The sequence below is a fragment of the Fomitopsis serialis genome (genome assembly GCF_022376445.1).
Source record: "Fomitopsis serialis strain Sig1Antser10 chromosome Unknown B0H18scaffold_64, whole genome shotgun sequence".
NCBI classification, from domain to species: domain Eukaryota; kingdom Fungi; phylum Basidiomycota; class Agaricomycetes; order Polyporales; family Fomitopsidaceae; genus Fomitopsis; species Fomitopsis serialis.
Window position 1 is genome coordinate 16,446 of NW_025955024.1, and position 13,193 is coordinate 29,638.

Consider the following 13,193-nt stretch of genomic DNA (forward strand, 5'->3'; position numbering starts at 1 on the left):
CCACTTCCAGAAGACAGGAAGACTGAATGTGCAAGATGCCAGTGTGAGCGCCGCATGAGCTCGGGGAAGAACGGGTGCCAGACCTCGTTCTTGTACCTGACTGTAGTGAACAATCATTTGGGGCCAATCCACCACGTTTAGCCAAGGCCGCGAAATTGGCAAGTGTCGCAAAGATCAACGTATCTTGGTTGCATTTGGCAAGGCGCTCAGTCGCCGAGGAATATCGGACTCGTATGGTTGCGATCCGTCTCGGGAGAAGTCCCTGAACCGTGCCTTTCATGATTCTTGGCTTCAAGTCAATTTCTTCATTCAGCAACGAAGAGTGGTTGTTTAGGACAAGGCAGGCGCGGACATCAAATCGAATTAGGAACGTCGAAGCTTGCCTCGCGCAAGGCCAGAGTCTGTGTCACTAAGAAATCAGCGCAACTTCTTGACTACATACCATTCAGCACACTGCATCCGGGCCGCCAACAGTTCTACGTGCATCGTGCGTACATCGCGCCGTTTTGTACGTCCGAGTTGCGTTTCCCTGTCCAAATGGCAAGAATTACGGTAAGCTTGCCGCCAGATATCTTTTTGAGAAGCGTGTCAGGACACTGACACTTCCTTGACATTTCTTCCAGGTGTGCCGATGGCATCCGCGTGCCTCCAGTCCGAGTCCACGGTGCAACGGCCAGACCGACAGTCCGCTTCCGGCGGAGCGAAGCTATGACCTGGCCGCCGCCGGGGAGGCGTAGGTTGTCCGATGCTGGCCACCTTCAAACCTCGTCGACTTCACAAACGCCCTCCCGATCTATCACCGACTCCATGGTCCCAACACCCTCTCCGCCTCCTCCCACCAGAGTACGTCCACAACCCCGCCTCCAGCTCCCTCTATTCGGTGTTGGGTGCCCCTGTGGGCCTTAGCCGACGCGGACTCCGCACATCCCGCCATGCCCACGTTGAAAAGAGACGGCCGTCTTGGAGGCGGCGTACCCACATAGCGCACCGTCCTGTGCTTGCTTATCGCCCGCGCGGCTAATCATGTCTGATATTCGCGTCCTTACTGGCCCTGAAGTCGCCGAACATGCTAGCAGGGAGAGCTGCTGGATCATTGTGCATGGTAAGCACTATTTCTTCCTATCGGCCGTCCGTGCGACTCAAGTTCCCTGCAGGGAAAGTGTACGATGTCACGCAGTTCCTACCAGGTATGAGCGACGATCTTCGATAGCCAGAGCGGGATACTGACAAGCATTCATCAGAACACCCTGGCGGCCAAGCAATCATCTTGAAGTACGCTGGGAAAGATGCGACGTGAGCTCATTCAGCTGTGCAAGTGTTGTCATCGTTTACCGAATCGGATGGCTGTCATTGCAGTGAGGCCTACGAACCAATCCATCCACCTGATGCGATCACGACCAACCTGCCGGTGGACAAACAGTAAGTCTCGCGCTCAACGCGGCAACATGACTCGCGACCGTCTCCCCTTAGCTTGGGTGCCATTGACGCTAGTACCGTCGCACAAGTCGTCAAGGAAATCACCGACGAAGAGAAGCAGCGTCAGAAGTACGTGGAAGCGAGACCTCCACTTGATACCATCATCAACTTGCACGACTTCGAGGTCCGTCTCATCTATCTGTCGCCTTGGAATGGCTAACACTGACGTACCGCCGCGACATAGACGGTAGCAAGAAAGGTCGTCTCAGAGAAGGCATGGGTGCGTGTCAACCTTAACAGCGACGTGGCGGCGGCACCACCGACGCTGATCATGTATAGGCCTACTATTCCTCCGCATCCGACGATGAAATCACCTTGCGCGAGAACCGCATGGCGTACCAACGGTGAGTTGCGTCATAATTGGGGCGAGGGTCAGGCCGCTCACAGTAACTGGCAGGGTGTGGTTTAGACCTCGCATCCTCCGTGACGTCACCAGTGTCGACTGGTCGACGACGATCCTTGGCCAGAAGTCGTCACTTCCCGTGTACATCGTGAGTACTGAAAATGGTGCTTGCGTTGTGCAACCCAGTCTAATTCACGATCCTGTGTAGTCGGCGACCGCACTCGGCAAGCTCGGACATCCCGAGGGCGAACTCTGTCTTACACGGGCGGCCCAAAATCACGGCGTCATCCAAATGGTACTATCTGCACTGAATGGGCTGACGCCAATTGAGTAACGCGTTTCTGTCTTTCAGGTCGCCACATTGGCATCGTGCTCGTTCGATGAAATAGTGGACGCGACCACACCAGATCAGACGCTGTTCCTCCAGCTGTAAGTCGCTTGCTGTCTGATCTACGTTTCAAAACTTCCGACACGTTGGTGCAGGTACGTGAATAGGGACCGGGAGATCACGAAGAAGTACGTCCAGCACGCGGAGGCGCGCGGCGTCAAGGGGCTCTTCATCACCGTCGACGCCCCGCAGCTCGGCCGGCGCGAGAAGGACATGCGCATGAAGTTCGTCGGCGACGACGGTGTCGCGAAAGTGCAAGACGGACAGTCTGACATCAAGAAAGATGAAGGGGTTGCCCGCGCTATCAGCGTGAGTCTTCCCGCTACCGAATAAGCATGGCGCTAATCCGGGCGTCCTGCAGTCTTTCATCGATCCGAGCCTCTCGTGGAAGGACATCCCGTGGTTCAGGAGCATCACGAAGAGCAAGTTTCTTTCTCTGGTGGGCGTTCTGGGGTGCTGGCTGACGTTGGCTTGGCAGTGCCCATTATCCTCAAGGGTATAGCGACCGCCGAAGACGCTATCTTGGCATACGAAGCTGGCGTCCAGGGCATCGTCCTCTCAAACCACGGCGGCCGCCAGCTCGACACGGCGCGCTCCGGTCTTGAGGTCCTCGTTGAGGTCGTGCCTGCTCTGCGGGCGCGCGGGTACTTCCCGGACCCCAACTTCGAGATCTTCGTCGACGGTGGTGTGCGCCGCGCGAGCGACGTGCTCAAGGCCCTCGCACTCGGCGCAAAGGCTGTCGGTGTCGGCCGGCCGTTCCTTTACGCGTTCTGTAGCTACGGCCAGGATGGCGTTGAGAAGGCTATCCAGATCTTCCGGGTATGTAACCTCTCTATGTCCTCGGGATATTAAAGTGACAGTGTATCAGGACGAGTTCGAGATGAACATGCGTCTGCTGGGTGCGCGCACTATCGATGAGCTGGTTCCCGAGATGGTCGACGCTAGCGCGCTGTCCTCGCACGTTGTCCTTACGCCGCAAGACACCCTGTTCCAGAACACCTGTGAGTGTATTGACCAAGTCCGCAAGCTCGACTCACTAACACCACTGTAGATCAACCTCTGGTGGGCGCGGCGTTCCAGGAGAGCAAGCTCTAGGCTCTACCTGCGCAGTTCTCTCGAGCCCAAGTATCATCCCACTCCTTCCGCAGTCCACGTGTACTCTCAATGTAACATACCTGAATTATATGGCTAGTTTCGCACTGTGACGAGCGGGAGATTCAGGTTACATCGAAGGTCATTGCATCATTGCTCGGGCATGAAACTCGTAAAACATTCCACGATCTACAAGACCAAGGCTACTGCACCAGCACCGGCAGTCCAACATGCTCCCAGGGAAACCGAAGCGACGATGCTGGCGCTCTGCGGCAAGCGCGCCCAGGAATAGCATAGTCCCCCGGCTATCGCAAGTAGGAAACCTGTGATAGAGAACCACATGCACAAGGTATGGCAGTGCTTCAATAGGTGCGTCGGCGGGCCACTGGCAGAGCGGAAAGGTCCGCATTGCTCCAAGTGTGGACTGGTCGTCCAATGGCCCCCGCGTAGCATGTTCGACGAGCGCCCCGATTCTAGTGAGGGCCTTGCTTCTGCTTGCCACTCCTCTTCTGTGGCTTCCTTGACGCGGTAGCCTATGAGGAAGAACGAGGCGAGGAAGGCGAGGATTGCTATTCTCGAAACGCGGTGCTGAGCTGAGTGTGTCCATGGTCGCACGAACGGCTTACCTGCGCTCAAATGTACAGTGAATGCACCGGCTAGTACGGTACATGCAGCAATCTGCAGATGGGTTGTCGGCTGATCTCGAGTCGGTGTAACGGAACCTAGCAATGTTGCCTCCATAGTCGCAAAGAAGGTCGTCTAGAAAGAGCAATACGTTGGATGTCCATCCTACTAAGTATCAACGAGCCCACGCACAATAACACTGATGAGCTGTAGCCCCGCCATCCAAGATTGGACAAGATCGTGTTCAGCTGCTTTGCGTTGTTTCTCGTTCAGCTGACACTGGTCCTCACGGTCTTGCGTCACTGCAGCGTCATATCTCAGTATACCACCATACTTCATGGGAAGGAAGGAGCATCGCATACTCGGTCTCTCAGTCTTGAATCCCTTCTCTGGCGCGTAGCCGCCGTCGCGCACCACTGGAGTGGCCCTGTTCACTAAGGTTTTATGTAGGTGAGCGTCGCCCGACAAAGCGGAAATGCCTCCGATCCCGACTCGGAGGAACGCTTGCACAGCATCGCGCCATGGCAGGAAACTGTGGTACTCACCATCGCCTTGTTGTGGCATACTGGATCGTAGCACCGGCAGAAGACTCGTGCCGCGGAGGCCACTATACTGCAAATGGCGTCCGACTCGAAGTCTTCGTTCCCAGTAGTCGTAGCGCGGGGCGCTGGGCGACCCCGACTCAGGCTTTAAGAGCGCAGGTTGACGTCGGTGACGGCTCTCCACGGACTCGGAGCCTTCACCCAACGTCGAGCGGTCGTGTGGTCAGCGACCACTCAAATCAGCAGCTACAGCATGGAAAAGAAGTACTAATATGGGCACTGGGATCATTCTTGCATGCTCCGGAGCGAAGCGGACGTTACTTCATCACGCCGCCTCGGCGGAATGCAGCGCCTTCGACCCGAGAATGGACAGAAACGTCGAATCATGGCGGCGCGCCGCTCACGAGCCACTGCGGCGGCGACTTATACCAGGTTTACCTAAATGAATGCGTCAGATGATGGAGGCCACGGCGTATCCGGATCTGTGCATCAGACTTGTGTGCAGCTGTTGTCAGTGCCACTGATAAATGGGGTACTGACCGGGGTTCAGTGGAAGAATAGCCTCGAGCGCAGGTCCGGAGAGCTGTGCACGTTTGTCAAAACGTTGAAGTTTGAACGACGAGTATTGCAGATAGTACTTAGTCGGTGTTTGCCAACGCGTTCGGTCAAACCGGGGCGTATATACGCCAATCGCTATTGTCTCCTGTGAGAGTGAGCTGGCATCATATATAGTAGAAACTGGTAACTTAGGAGTGACGGTACTGGTAAACAGTTCAGGAGAGACGTCCATATACGCCCATACCCGCGTCTAATCACGTGTTTTCATCATTGGTACTACTGTATCGTTCTGAATCTAAGGTGGCTCAGATTAATGTACAGTGACACAGAAAAAATCTGAGTGCATGGAATGAGTATACCAGCACATGTTCATTTCAAACAAGATACATAAATACTGACATCGATTGCTGAACACGAACCGCGAACCGGTCGTCGATTCAAGAAGGTATCAGGACTGTTACAGTACTACAGCACTGGATTCGAGTCAGGGATCATCGTGAACTCCAGTATTATCACGAGTATGTATGGTAGTAAGAATAATAGGGTGGTATGATAGTGAATGCATAATCCACTGCAGATAGAGAAGCATGGAGACTGGTGTTATAGATACATTGAAGTTGGTCGTAAGCAGGCGTCAACATACACGAAGAGTGGATGCCGTTGGGAGGGTCTGTGAGTGAAGTTCGTCGCATGTCACGAGCAATGTCTTTGTGGGGGTATGTAGCCTCATCGTCATACGGTCAGGCTCAGAGTGCAATGAACACTGCCCCTAAGGCCGCGAACCAGGACACTGCCATACACGCACTGGCGAAGATGCTCGCGCTCCGAGACAGACGTGCCCACGTGTAGCATAGTGCCCCTGCCAATGCAAGCGCAAAACCTACGACAGCCAGCCACATGCACAACGTATGCAGGTGCTCCAGCAAGCGCGTCGGCGGGCCTCCGCGACGGAACGGACCCATCTCCTCCAGATGTGGATTCGCCGTCCAGATGCCAGTCTTGAGCGCCGATTTGGACGACGTAGGCGTGATGCCGGTCTCGATCTTGATCTCTTCCTTGGCTGCCTCTTTGAGGCGGTAGCGCACTAGGAAGAAAGCTGCGAGGAATGATATGATCGCTGAAGAGGGTCCGCCTATCAGCTCGTGAACACGCAAAGGCTGGACGAATCCATACCTGCACACAGATGGATCACAAGAGCACCAGCTAGAATCGCGTTTGCGGCGGACCGAGTTCGCGATTCGGGCGTATCATCATCAACCGGCGTAGTGATGACCAGTAACTGCGTCTCTGTCGCAGCGAAGAAGGTAGTCTAGCATGTCGTCAGCACGCGTGTCATGGTCAAAGTCAAGCACCGTACGATGACACTGATCAGCTGCAGCCGATCCATCCACGACTTCACAAGTTCCTTCATAGCATTCTTCCGGTTTTCAGCATCTGTCTCATCCTGATCGGTTTGAGTCCCTGTGTACAGGAGCGTCGGTGAATGAGAGGAAGACAGTGTTTCGAATGAGCGAAGGGCCTCACAATTCCGCACAGGCTGCACGCCTGTTTGCATATGGACACCGTCCTGCCCCGGTGCACCATTCTGTGCGGGACTGTAGCCTGCTGAGCTGCGGATATCCGTGGTGCTCTTTGAGGTCGTAAGAGTCCGAAGGACGGCAGGGTCGATCAGCAGGAAAGGTGAACTGGCAGAGTTAAGAGGACGAGGCTCCTCTGTCATCCGCCTCGACTCTCTCAAGAATGACTTTCCTGGAATGACGATGTCACGTCTTGAGCTTCCCCATTTCTGAGCAACAAGAATCACTTACCATGAAGGTCACGGGCCATGATCTAGTAGCGTAAGTAAATGGGCACACGTCTGCTGTGGTCAGTGGCAACCGAGGTATATATGTATGACGTGGGACACAGCCGCTAGACGCATCAGCGCTACTCCGGTCGATTGCTTCGACAGCCGCGCTGTTAGATCCGCCAAGGTCGGCTGCTCGAGCTCCGCCAAGGTGGAGAAGGAAGAGTTCTTGTGGTCAAGAAAATGCAGCTGTAACACCATCGCACCGCCACCTTGTCGCGAACCTCGCTATGCTACAGACATCCTCAGTCGCAGCGGATTGGCCATCCTGTGTCTATCCTCATTGCAATCGTCAGACAAGAGTCACAACGAGCAGAAACGCGGCGAAATGTCCTACCAACCGAATAAGTCGACGCGAGCGCCTGAGCGAAGTGACCGGAGCCAAGCAAGAGAAGCTGATGCCTCACTCCGCAGACAGAGCGCTCGACGCGCCCGAACATTCCAAATTAGGACACCTCCCCCGCTTTGCTAGGCCCTTCGTGCGGTTCAAACACGCACTGTAACATCATGGCTACTCGGCAGCAGGAGTCGCAAAGAGTCTCCTGCGAGGCGGTGCGACGATGTGGTGGAGCATCGAGCGGAGGAACAATAGGAGAGGCCTCGTGGACCTATACCAAGCAGTGTCGACCTTTTGTCCGTGGGGCTTCTCAGTCCGAGGGCAGTCGGATTATGCGCACTGCGTGTGGAAGGTGTACGCAGTGGTAATCGCCGCAGCACCCATATACACCCATATAATCACGTGCGAGGCATTGCGGAAACAGATGCCGTAAGTAATGCTTGGATGAAAGAGTTTACATATTATATAGAGCTGAAGATACCTAGTAAGCATAATTCATAGTCGTTACAGAGCCAGAGCCAGAGCCAGAGTCCAGATGAGACGAGGTGTCCTGCGATGACGCACAACGAACACTCAGCACGAGCACAAGAACCACCAACGGACTGAGCCACACACCACAGCAAAAGGCGACCTGCGCCGTGTAGTGCCACACCCGCATCCACATGCCAACCTCATATAGTCGGTTGCGACCAGATACCGCTGCTCGCGATCACCCATGCCTCATGCCTGAACGCTGCGGCCGCCTCCGGGTCGCTCTCCCGATCCGGCCTCGTCTCCCGCCGCTCGATGTCCATGGCGATATCACTGAAGCCGATGGCGCATGTGCGGTGGCCGTCCGGGAAGGCATGGAACGCCTCGCGGTGCGTGAAGATGATCTCGAGGTAGTCGCCGCCCGTGGTTGCGTACTGCCCCGCCTGCAGCTGGCTTCTGAGCCACTGCAGCAGCGCGCAGCCGCAGGGCGGCGGCTCGTCGGCGGTCTTTGTGCAGTTTGAGGATGCCGACGGGCTTCTGGGCTGCGTACGTTGCTTGTGAGCGAGTTGTATGGGGCGACGGAAGGTGACGCACCTGGGATATCGAGTCTTCTGTGTCGGATGTGTCGGACATGGTCGCGTCTTGACGATCGTCCGTTAGTGACGTCGTTTGGTGCTCTTCGCTTGCCTTTCTCCAAACGACAACTGTCGGCATTCATATACGTTTCGCACAAAGAGATGGAACTCACAATGCCCGCGCTGCCCCACCTCGTAGCATCGAGCGTCATGTTACTCAAGAGTTGCGTCAAGTGCATGTCGATATCCATGTTCTGTGACAACAATTAACTTCAAGGCGTACACACAGCAATGCAGTGGCTCACCGCTGAGTGTTATTTTGCAGACGGGGGTCGCTGTAGCGTCGGGCCACAAATTATGTGAGCCCCCAGAGAATGTATGATGAGGGTGGCGAACAAAGAGGTCCTGAAGTAACCCCAGCCGACGCTACATACACCCCTAGCTCCCATGCGCCTCGTTGCACAGTGCAGGACGCATCAGGCGAGTCATGCACGATGTTATCGGATGGCTTGCTCGGGGCTCTTCCGAGTGTCGATCTGCAAAGTCAACGGCAGGCCTGATAGCAGTGATGCATCGGCCCCTAAATCAATCGTTCCAGCTGGGCTGCAGCATCGGGAGAACCTGGAGTCAACGACAAAGACGACCATATATGAAAGCCTTCATGAGTTGCATAGCGGTGCGAAGTATGTAGGAGGACGATCGCAAGCTGTGCGACAGCAACTGCATTCTTCCGCACGTCTAACACGAGGCAACGTTTGGGCAGCATCCCCTGGCATCCCACCACGAGGCTAGAGGAAGGTCACCGAGTCGGCCCGAACGGCCCGAATGCAACACCTGCAGAGTGCAACCTCGACCCAGTCGATCCAGTCGAATACGAATGATCCGCAAGTCCCTCTGTAGACGAGTGAGATACCTTCCAAGTAGAATTGATCTGTTTGAACTGGCCTCAGTACCTTGTGCAATCCCTGAATCAGTTGGTAATGCATGGGTACGCAGCGTCGTCGGCTCGGGAGCAACAGCAAAGCCCACACGAAGCGACCAGGTAACGCAGCTGCGGCGGGGGCAGCGTTCGCTGATCGACAGCAATAAGCAGTAGGAGTGCTATGATACAATGCATCACCAAAGCGAATAATGTGGAGCGCCGAACTCTGCGCACAGCAGGGAGCACTCAGTCTGAAAGCTCTATCCTGAGCATTTGGGTTCTAGATGGACGCAGAAGCTAGACCACGCACCAGATTGCTCATGACGAAGAGAGCGCCTCACAGTCTGCAAAGTTCTCTCCGTACTTCTCCATTGTCTCCCGCCACGCCACCGCCCACTCATTCAGCTCGTCAACGAAGATCCCGCCATGTTTGCCCATCTTGCTTTGAATGTTCTTCTCCAGCTTGTTGATGGGCACCTCCGCGTAGTCGCCCTGAAGAAACGGCTTCACGAGCGTATAATGTACGACGTGTACGTTCTTCTTCAGGCCTGCCCACATCGCTGCTGTGCGCTTCTTGATGGCGAGGTTCCCGTTGTACGTGAACGGCAGCCGCAGCGCCTCCTTCCCAAAGTAGTGGTTCAGGAACGACTGCTCCGCGTCTTCCGCCGGGTAGTTCGCCGTCGCGATCTTGGACACCATGTCCTTGAGGACCTCGCGCGACGGGCGCAAGAACAGCACGCCCGCGTTGAACCCCGACGAGAACCCGCGGTCGTCGAGTAACACGTCCGGCACCGCGGCGAAGCGGTACGGCAGGCTAAAGAGCTCGTCGAAGTTGCGGTACACGAGCGTGTCCGCGTCGAGGTACACGAGGCTCTTGATCCCGATCTTCTCGAGGTCCCACAGCTGCAGCTTCGAGTACTGGTCGAGGAAGTGGCGGTGCACGCCCTCGTGTGGCGGGGGGATGCGCGCGACGGGGTGCGGGGTGAACCCGCTCACGCTCGCGATGCAGACCGCGCGCGGGGACGTCTTCTCGGGGAGGTAGATCATGATTTTGCTCGCGGAGCTGTTGATTTTGTTGAGCGTGTGCCCGAGCGTGGCTACGGCGGTCGCGAACGCGTCCGTGTAGAGGCTCGTCACGATGGCGTTCTCGGAGCTCGCGGCGGAGATGGCGACGTCTGGGGCGAGTAAGGAGAATTCATTTCTGCGAAACACTGCCCAGTGAGTGGAAGACGTCTCTGGGGATGGGAGCGGACGAAATTGGTGGCAAGCTGCGAGGGTGGTCGGCCGTCGCCGCATACCGCACGCGTTCAAGTGCAGTCCATGGCCACAAGAGAAGCAGAACTCACAAAGGTTGATAGTTATCCAATGCCGTTGGTGTTGTTCCAACCCACCACCTCCAAAGGAATATAATGTTGAGGAATATTGACAAGCCTATAGCGATGCCACCTGGCGTCCACCGCCTCTTCGACTTTGCCGTCGAAACCTGCTCGTTCCACAGAGGCACATAGTCTCTATACCTCCGGAACATTGAGAATTGGCCCATGGCGTAGGACGCTTAGTAACACGAGCAGAAACCGCGTCAAGCTGGAGAGTGTGAAGTGCTGCGGCGGAGGCGCGGTGTGGTAACTGGCCAAGGTCACGAGCGTTAGGCAGACGATTTGATGGCGATTTAGAGCCTCAGTGAAGAAAACATCCAGGATATATATGAATTGTCGGAGAGGTGAATGTCAATGTCGTGGGCACCTCGGTAAAGAGCTGAGCGCTGAGGCTCTGCACTGGACAGCAGTGCAGCGGCGTCACGGCAGCTTGAGCGCGGGGTTTCCATTTTTAGCACCAAATACTTGCCTTTTCCGCACGAGCTATATTTAGATCGAAGGCAGCCAATCACAACATCCTTTCTATCTGTGCATGCCAGTGAGGATCTGTGAGTATAGTAAGATTAGTGCGTTGCAACAGTTGGAAAGCTACTGCTGAGTCTAAATGCGCACAGTTACTTTGCTTACGGGCGCCACCTCCGTCGGCAATTTCTATAACAGGAAGATGCCGCCTTCGCCAACGATCACGTGCGCCACTGTAACGGTAGGTACACCGTCACGCAGCCGAAGTTCTCAGATTCAATCCTTCATCGCGTTGTCCACCATCCCCGTGTTCAACGCACTGATGGCCATTACGCCACGGAACACGTATCTCCGAATGAAGCTCATGTCTTTCCTATTTATAGGGCTGGAACCGCCCGAGCGGCAATGGAAGACAGGCAGACTTGACCCGGACGCGGTCAAGCTTGCCCTCATGCCTTGTCCTTCACCTTCATGACCAAACACGCCCGCTGCGCCCTCCTCTGTCTCCTGCTCGCGGTGTGTGTGTGGGCGCAGGATGTACAACCCGACTACACAGTGTACGCGGACCCAGGGTGCGTAATCTACAATCGCTACCTCCTACGCCATCGCTGACTTGTACGAGCCCAGTTATCCAGACGATCCGATCCTGGACTTGAGGCCACCATTTCCTCGCTCGCTGCCCGTTCAGGTCGTGCTCAATGGCATCGTGCTCACCCTTTCATCGGTGCTGTTCATCCAGCTGCTATTTACTGCGCAGTACCATTGGCCACTGGCCCCCGTCAACTTCATCCTCCAGCTGTCTGCCGTGTTCACGCTGCTGGTCTGTGCGACCGTGACGACGCACATCGTCTTCAGGTCTGTCGACGCCCAGAGCCGCGCCTGGCCGTACATGCTCAACTATCTCGCCGTGGACATCCCGCCGAGCTCGCCTGTATATGTTAATTGGCCCACTGCAGACCTAGTCGCCTGGTTCCTCATGACCGCCACATGTGCCGGACTCATCCAGGCACGTCGGCGCACTTTCCTTCTCCGTAGCCTTTCTTACAGCCCTTCAGATCGCGCACATCCAGTTTCTTACCTTGCTATTCCCGTCCAAGCTCGAGAAGCGGCTTATTTATATCCTGTTGGCGCCGCTCGTCCTCATGTCTGCCGTCATGCAGCTGTTGCGTGTGACCGCCCGGCACACGCTACTCGAGTCCATAGTCGCAGTCCAGAACATCTGCAACGCGACGCTGTCCCTCCTCTTCACCGCCGCGCTCTTCACCTGGGGCTTCCTCGTCAACCGGAGGAACGCCTGGCGCATGGACGGTGGCACAGCAGCATTTGGGGTGGCGCACTCACTCTCGCGCCCACGTCCACGGCGATCGCATTCCTCTACGTGCCGACGAAGGAGCAGTACACGTGGATGCCCCAGCTCATGTGGGCGATCTTCCTCTGGCAGAGCTTCCTCGGCTGGTGGTGGTGGGTCGGCGCGGGCATGGGCGTCGGCGAGGTCGACGAGCTGCTCGGCCGCGAGGAGAAGCGCAAGCAGAAGCGCACGCAGCGCAGTACCCGCCGCCGCCAGCAGCGCGAGCGTGCAGAGACCGTCCTCCGGGGTGTCACCGGCGCGCTGCGCTTCCGGCGCACCGGGAGCGAGGAGCGGCCCATTTTGGGCCGGACGACTACCGTCTCCACGACCGACTCCACGAGCGGCACGATTTCTTCGAGGCCCGCGCTGGGGAGGCAGCTGTATGACTGGTTCCTGTATTGGCGGAGCGAGCACCTGGAGGCGACGCGCGCGCAGGCTGTCGAACGTTCAGAGCGGACTCGGCGGGATCGGTGATCGGCTGGGGCATGGGCAGTTCGGCTTCCACGACACGCGAAAACGCCAGACCGAAGCGAGAGACGACGAGACCGTCGTCGCATCCGACTCGGACGTGGATGCAGAGTCACCGACACAAGTGGTGGTCGATTCCAAGCTGGACGGGACGTCTGGTGTCGAGGTGGTGTCAAAAGACGCAGGATTGCATGTACGACATCCGGCACACGAGGATGCTCCTCTTCCTGTGGCGAGACGGTCGTTGAAAGCCGGAGATACAATGATTCCGGCGGAGCAGGCGTCGTCGTTCTGGTGGTTAGGTCCATTACGGCGGTGGCGAAGACAGGACTCGACTGTGTATTGATATGGTACGTTCCGCATCT

At 56.4% G+C, this 13,193-nt stretch overlaps 6 protein-coding genes across 6 annotated transcripts; 2 read left to right on the forward strand and 4 right to left on the reverse strand.

The window, feature by feature from the left end:
- The first annotated feature begins 687 nt into the window (after positions 1-687).
- Positions 688-3,395, forward strand: B0H18DRAFT_577070 (glyoxylate dehydrogenase). Its single transcript, XM_048038653.1, has 15 exons — positions 688-1,102; positions 1,155-1,187; positions 1,242-1,293; positions 1,357-1,419; positions 1,471-1,600; positions 1,661-1,696; positions 1,756-1,820; positions 1,874-1,967; positions 2,028-2,114; positions 2,172-2,248; positions 2,303-2,516; positions 2,569-2,629; positions 2,686-3,026; positions 3,076-3,208; positions 3,259-3,395. The coding sequence occupies exons 1-15, from the start codon at positions 1,024-1,026 to the stop codon at positions 3,300-3,302; spliced, it is 1,509 nt and encodes a 502-aa protein (XP_047890474.1). The 5' UTR covers positions 688-1,023; the 3' UTR covers positions 3,303-3,395.
- Positions 3,302-4,623, reverse strand: B0H18DRAFT_577021 (uncharacterized protein). Its single transcript, XM_048038652.1, has 5 exons — positions 4,469-4,623; positions 4,286-4,357; positions 4,116-4,225; positions 3,926-4,058; positions 3,302-3,868 (listed from the first exon to the last, which is right to left on the reverse strand). Exons 1-5 carry the CDS (start codon positions 4,485-4,487, stop codon positions 3,489-3,491), a joined length of 714 nt encoding a protein of 237 aa, XP_047890475.1. The 5' UTR covers positions 4,488-4,623; the 3' UTR covers positions 3,302-3,488.
- A 658-nt stretch (positions 4,624-5,281) lies between these two features.
- Positions 5,282-6,897, reverse strand: B0H18DRAFT_1022596 (uncharacterized protein). The gene is made up of 5 exons (XM_048029596.1): positions 6,832-6,897; positions 6,548-6,772; positions 6,381-6,484; positions 6,197-6,332; positions 5,282-6,140 (listed from the first exon to the last, which is right to left on the reverse strand). The coding sequence occupies exons 1-5, from the start codon at positions 6,848-6,850 to the stop codon at positions 5,770-5,772; spliced, it is 855 nt and encodes a 284-aa protein (XP_047890476.1). The 5' UTR covers positions 6,851-6,897; the 3' UTR covers positions 5,282-5,769.
- Positions 6,898-7,877: 980 nt separating this feature from the next.
- B0H18DRAFT_1086260 (uncharacterized protein) lies at positions 7,878-8,310 on the reverse strand (the record flags this gene model as incomplete). Its single annotated transcript, XM_048032017.1, has 2 exons — positions 7,878-8,219; positions 8,272-8,310. The coding sequence occupies 2 exons, from the start codon at positions 8,308-8,310 to the stop codon at positions 7,878-7,880; spliced, it is 381 nt and encodes a 126-aa protein (XP_047890477.1).
- Positions 8,311-9,492: 1,182 nt separating this feature from the next.
- On the reverse strand, positions 9,493-10,702 carry B0H18DRAFT_880592 (nucleotide-diphospho-sugar transferase; the record flags this gene model as incomplete). The annotated part of the gene is made up of 2 exons (XM_048040782.1): positions 9,493-10,375; positions 10,521-10,702. The coding sequence occupies 2 exons, from the start codon at positions 10,700-10,702 to the stop codon at positions 9,493-9,495; spliced, it is 1,065 nt and encodes a 354-aa protein (XP_047890478.1).
- A 781-nt stretch (positions 10,703-11,483) lies between these two features.
- On the forward strand, positions 11,484-13,174 carry B0H18DRAFT_1086262 (uncharacterized protein; the record flags this gene model as incomplete). The annotated part of the gene is made up of 5 exons (XM_048032018.1): positions 11,484-11,532; positions 11,648-12,018; positions 12,068-12,340; positions 12,403-12,805; positions 12,891-13,174. The coding sequence occupies 5 exons, from the start codon at positions 11,484-11,486 to the stop codon at positions 13,172-13,174; spliced, it is 1,380 nt and encodes a 459-aa protein (XP_047890479.1).
- Between the last annotated feature and the right edge of the window lie 19 nt (positions 13,175-13,193).

Excerpts from the sequence above, each read along its gene's own strand:
- B0H18DRAFT_577070 (XM_048038653.1), top strand. The coding sequence starts at position 1,024 with ATGTCTGATATTCGCGTCCTTACTGGCCCTGAAGTCGCCGAACATGCT. Across the intron at positions 1,294-1,356 it reads TACGCTGGGAAAGATGCGAC|TGAGGCCTACGAACCAATCC; the intron begins GTGAGCTCATTC and ends CTGTCATTGCAG. Across the intron at positions 2,249-2,302 it reads CAGACGCTGTTCCTCCAGCT|GTACGTGAATAGGGACCGGG; the intron begins GTAAGTCGCTTG and ends ACGTTGGTGCAG.
- B0H18DRAFT_577021 (XM_048038652.1), bottom strand. Across the intron at positions 4,226-4,285 it reads ATTCAAGACTGAGAGACCGA|TGACGCAAGACCGTGAGGAC; the intron begins GTATGCGATGCT and ends ATGACGCTGCAG. Across the intron at positions 3,869-3,925 it reads CACTGTACATTTGAGCGCAG|CAATCCTCGCCTTCCTCGCC; the intron begins GTAAGCCGTTCG and ends TTTCGAGAATAG.
- B0H18DRAFT_1022596 (XM_048029596.1), bottom strand. Across the intron at positions 6,485-6,547 it reads CGTGCAGCCTGTGCGGAATT|GGACTCAAACCGATCAGGAT; the intron begins GTGAGGCCCTTC and ends TCCTGTACACAG. Across the intron at positions 6,333-6,380 it reads TGCAGCTGATCAGTGTCATC|ACTACCTTCTTCGCTGCGAC; the intron begins GTACGGTGCTTG and ends ACGACATGCTAG.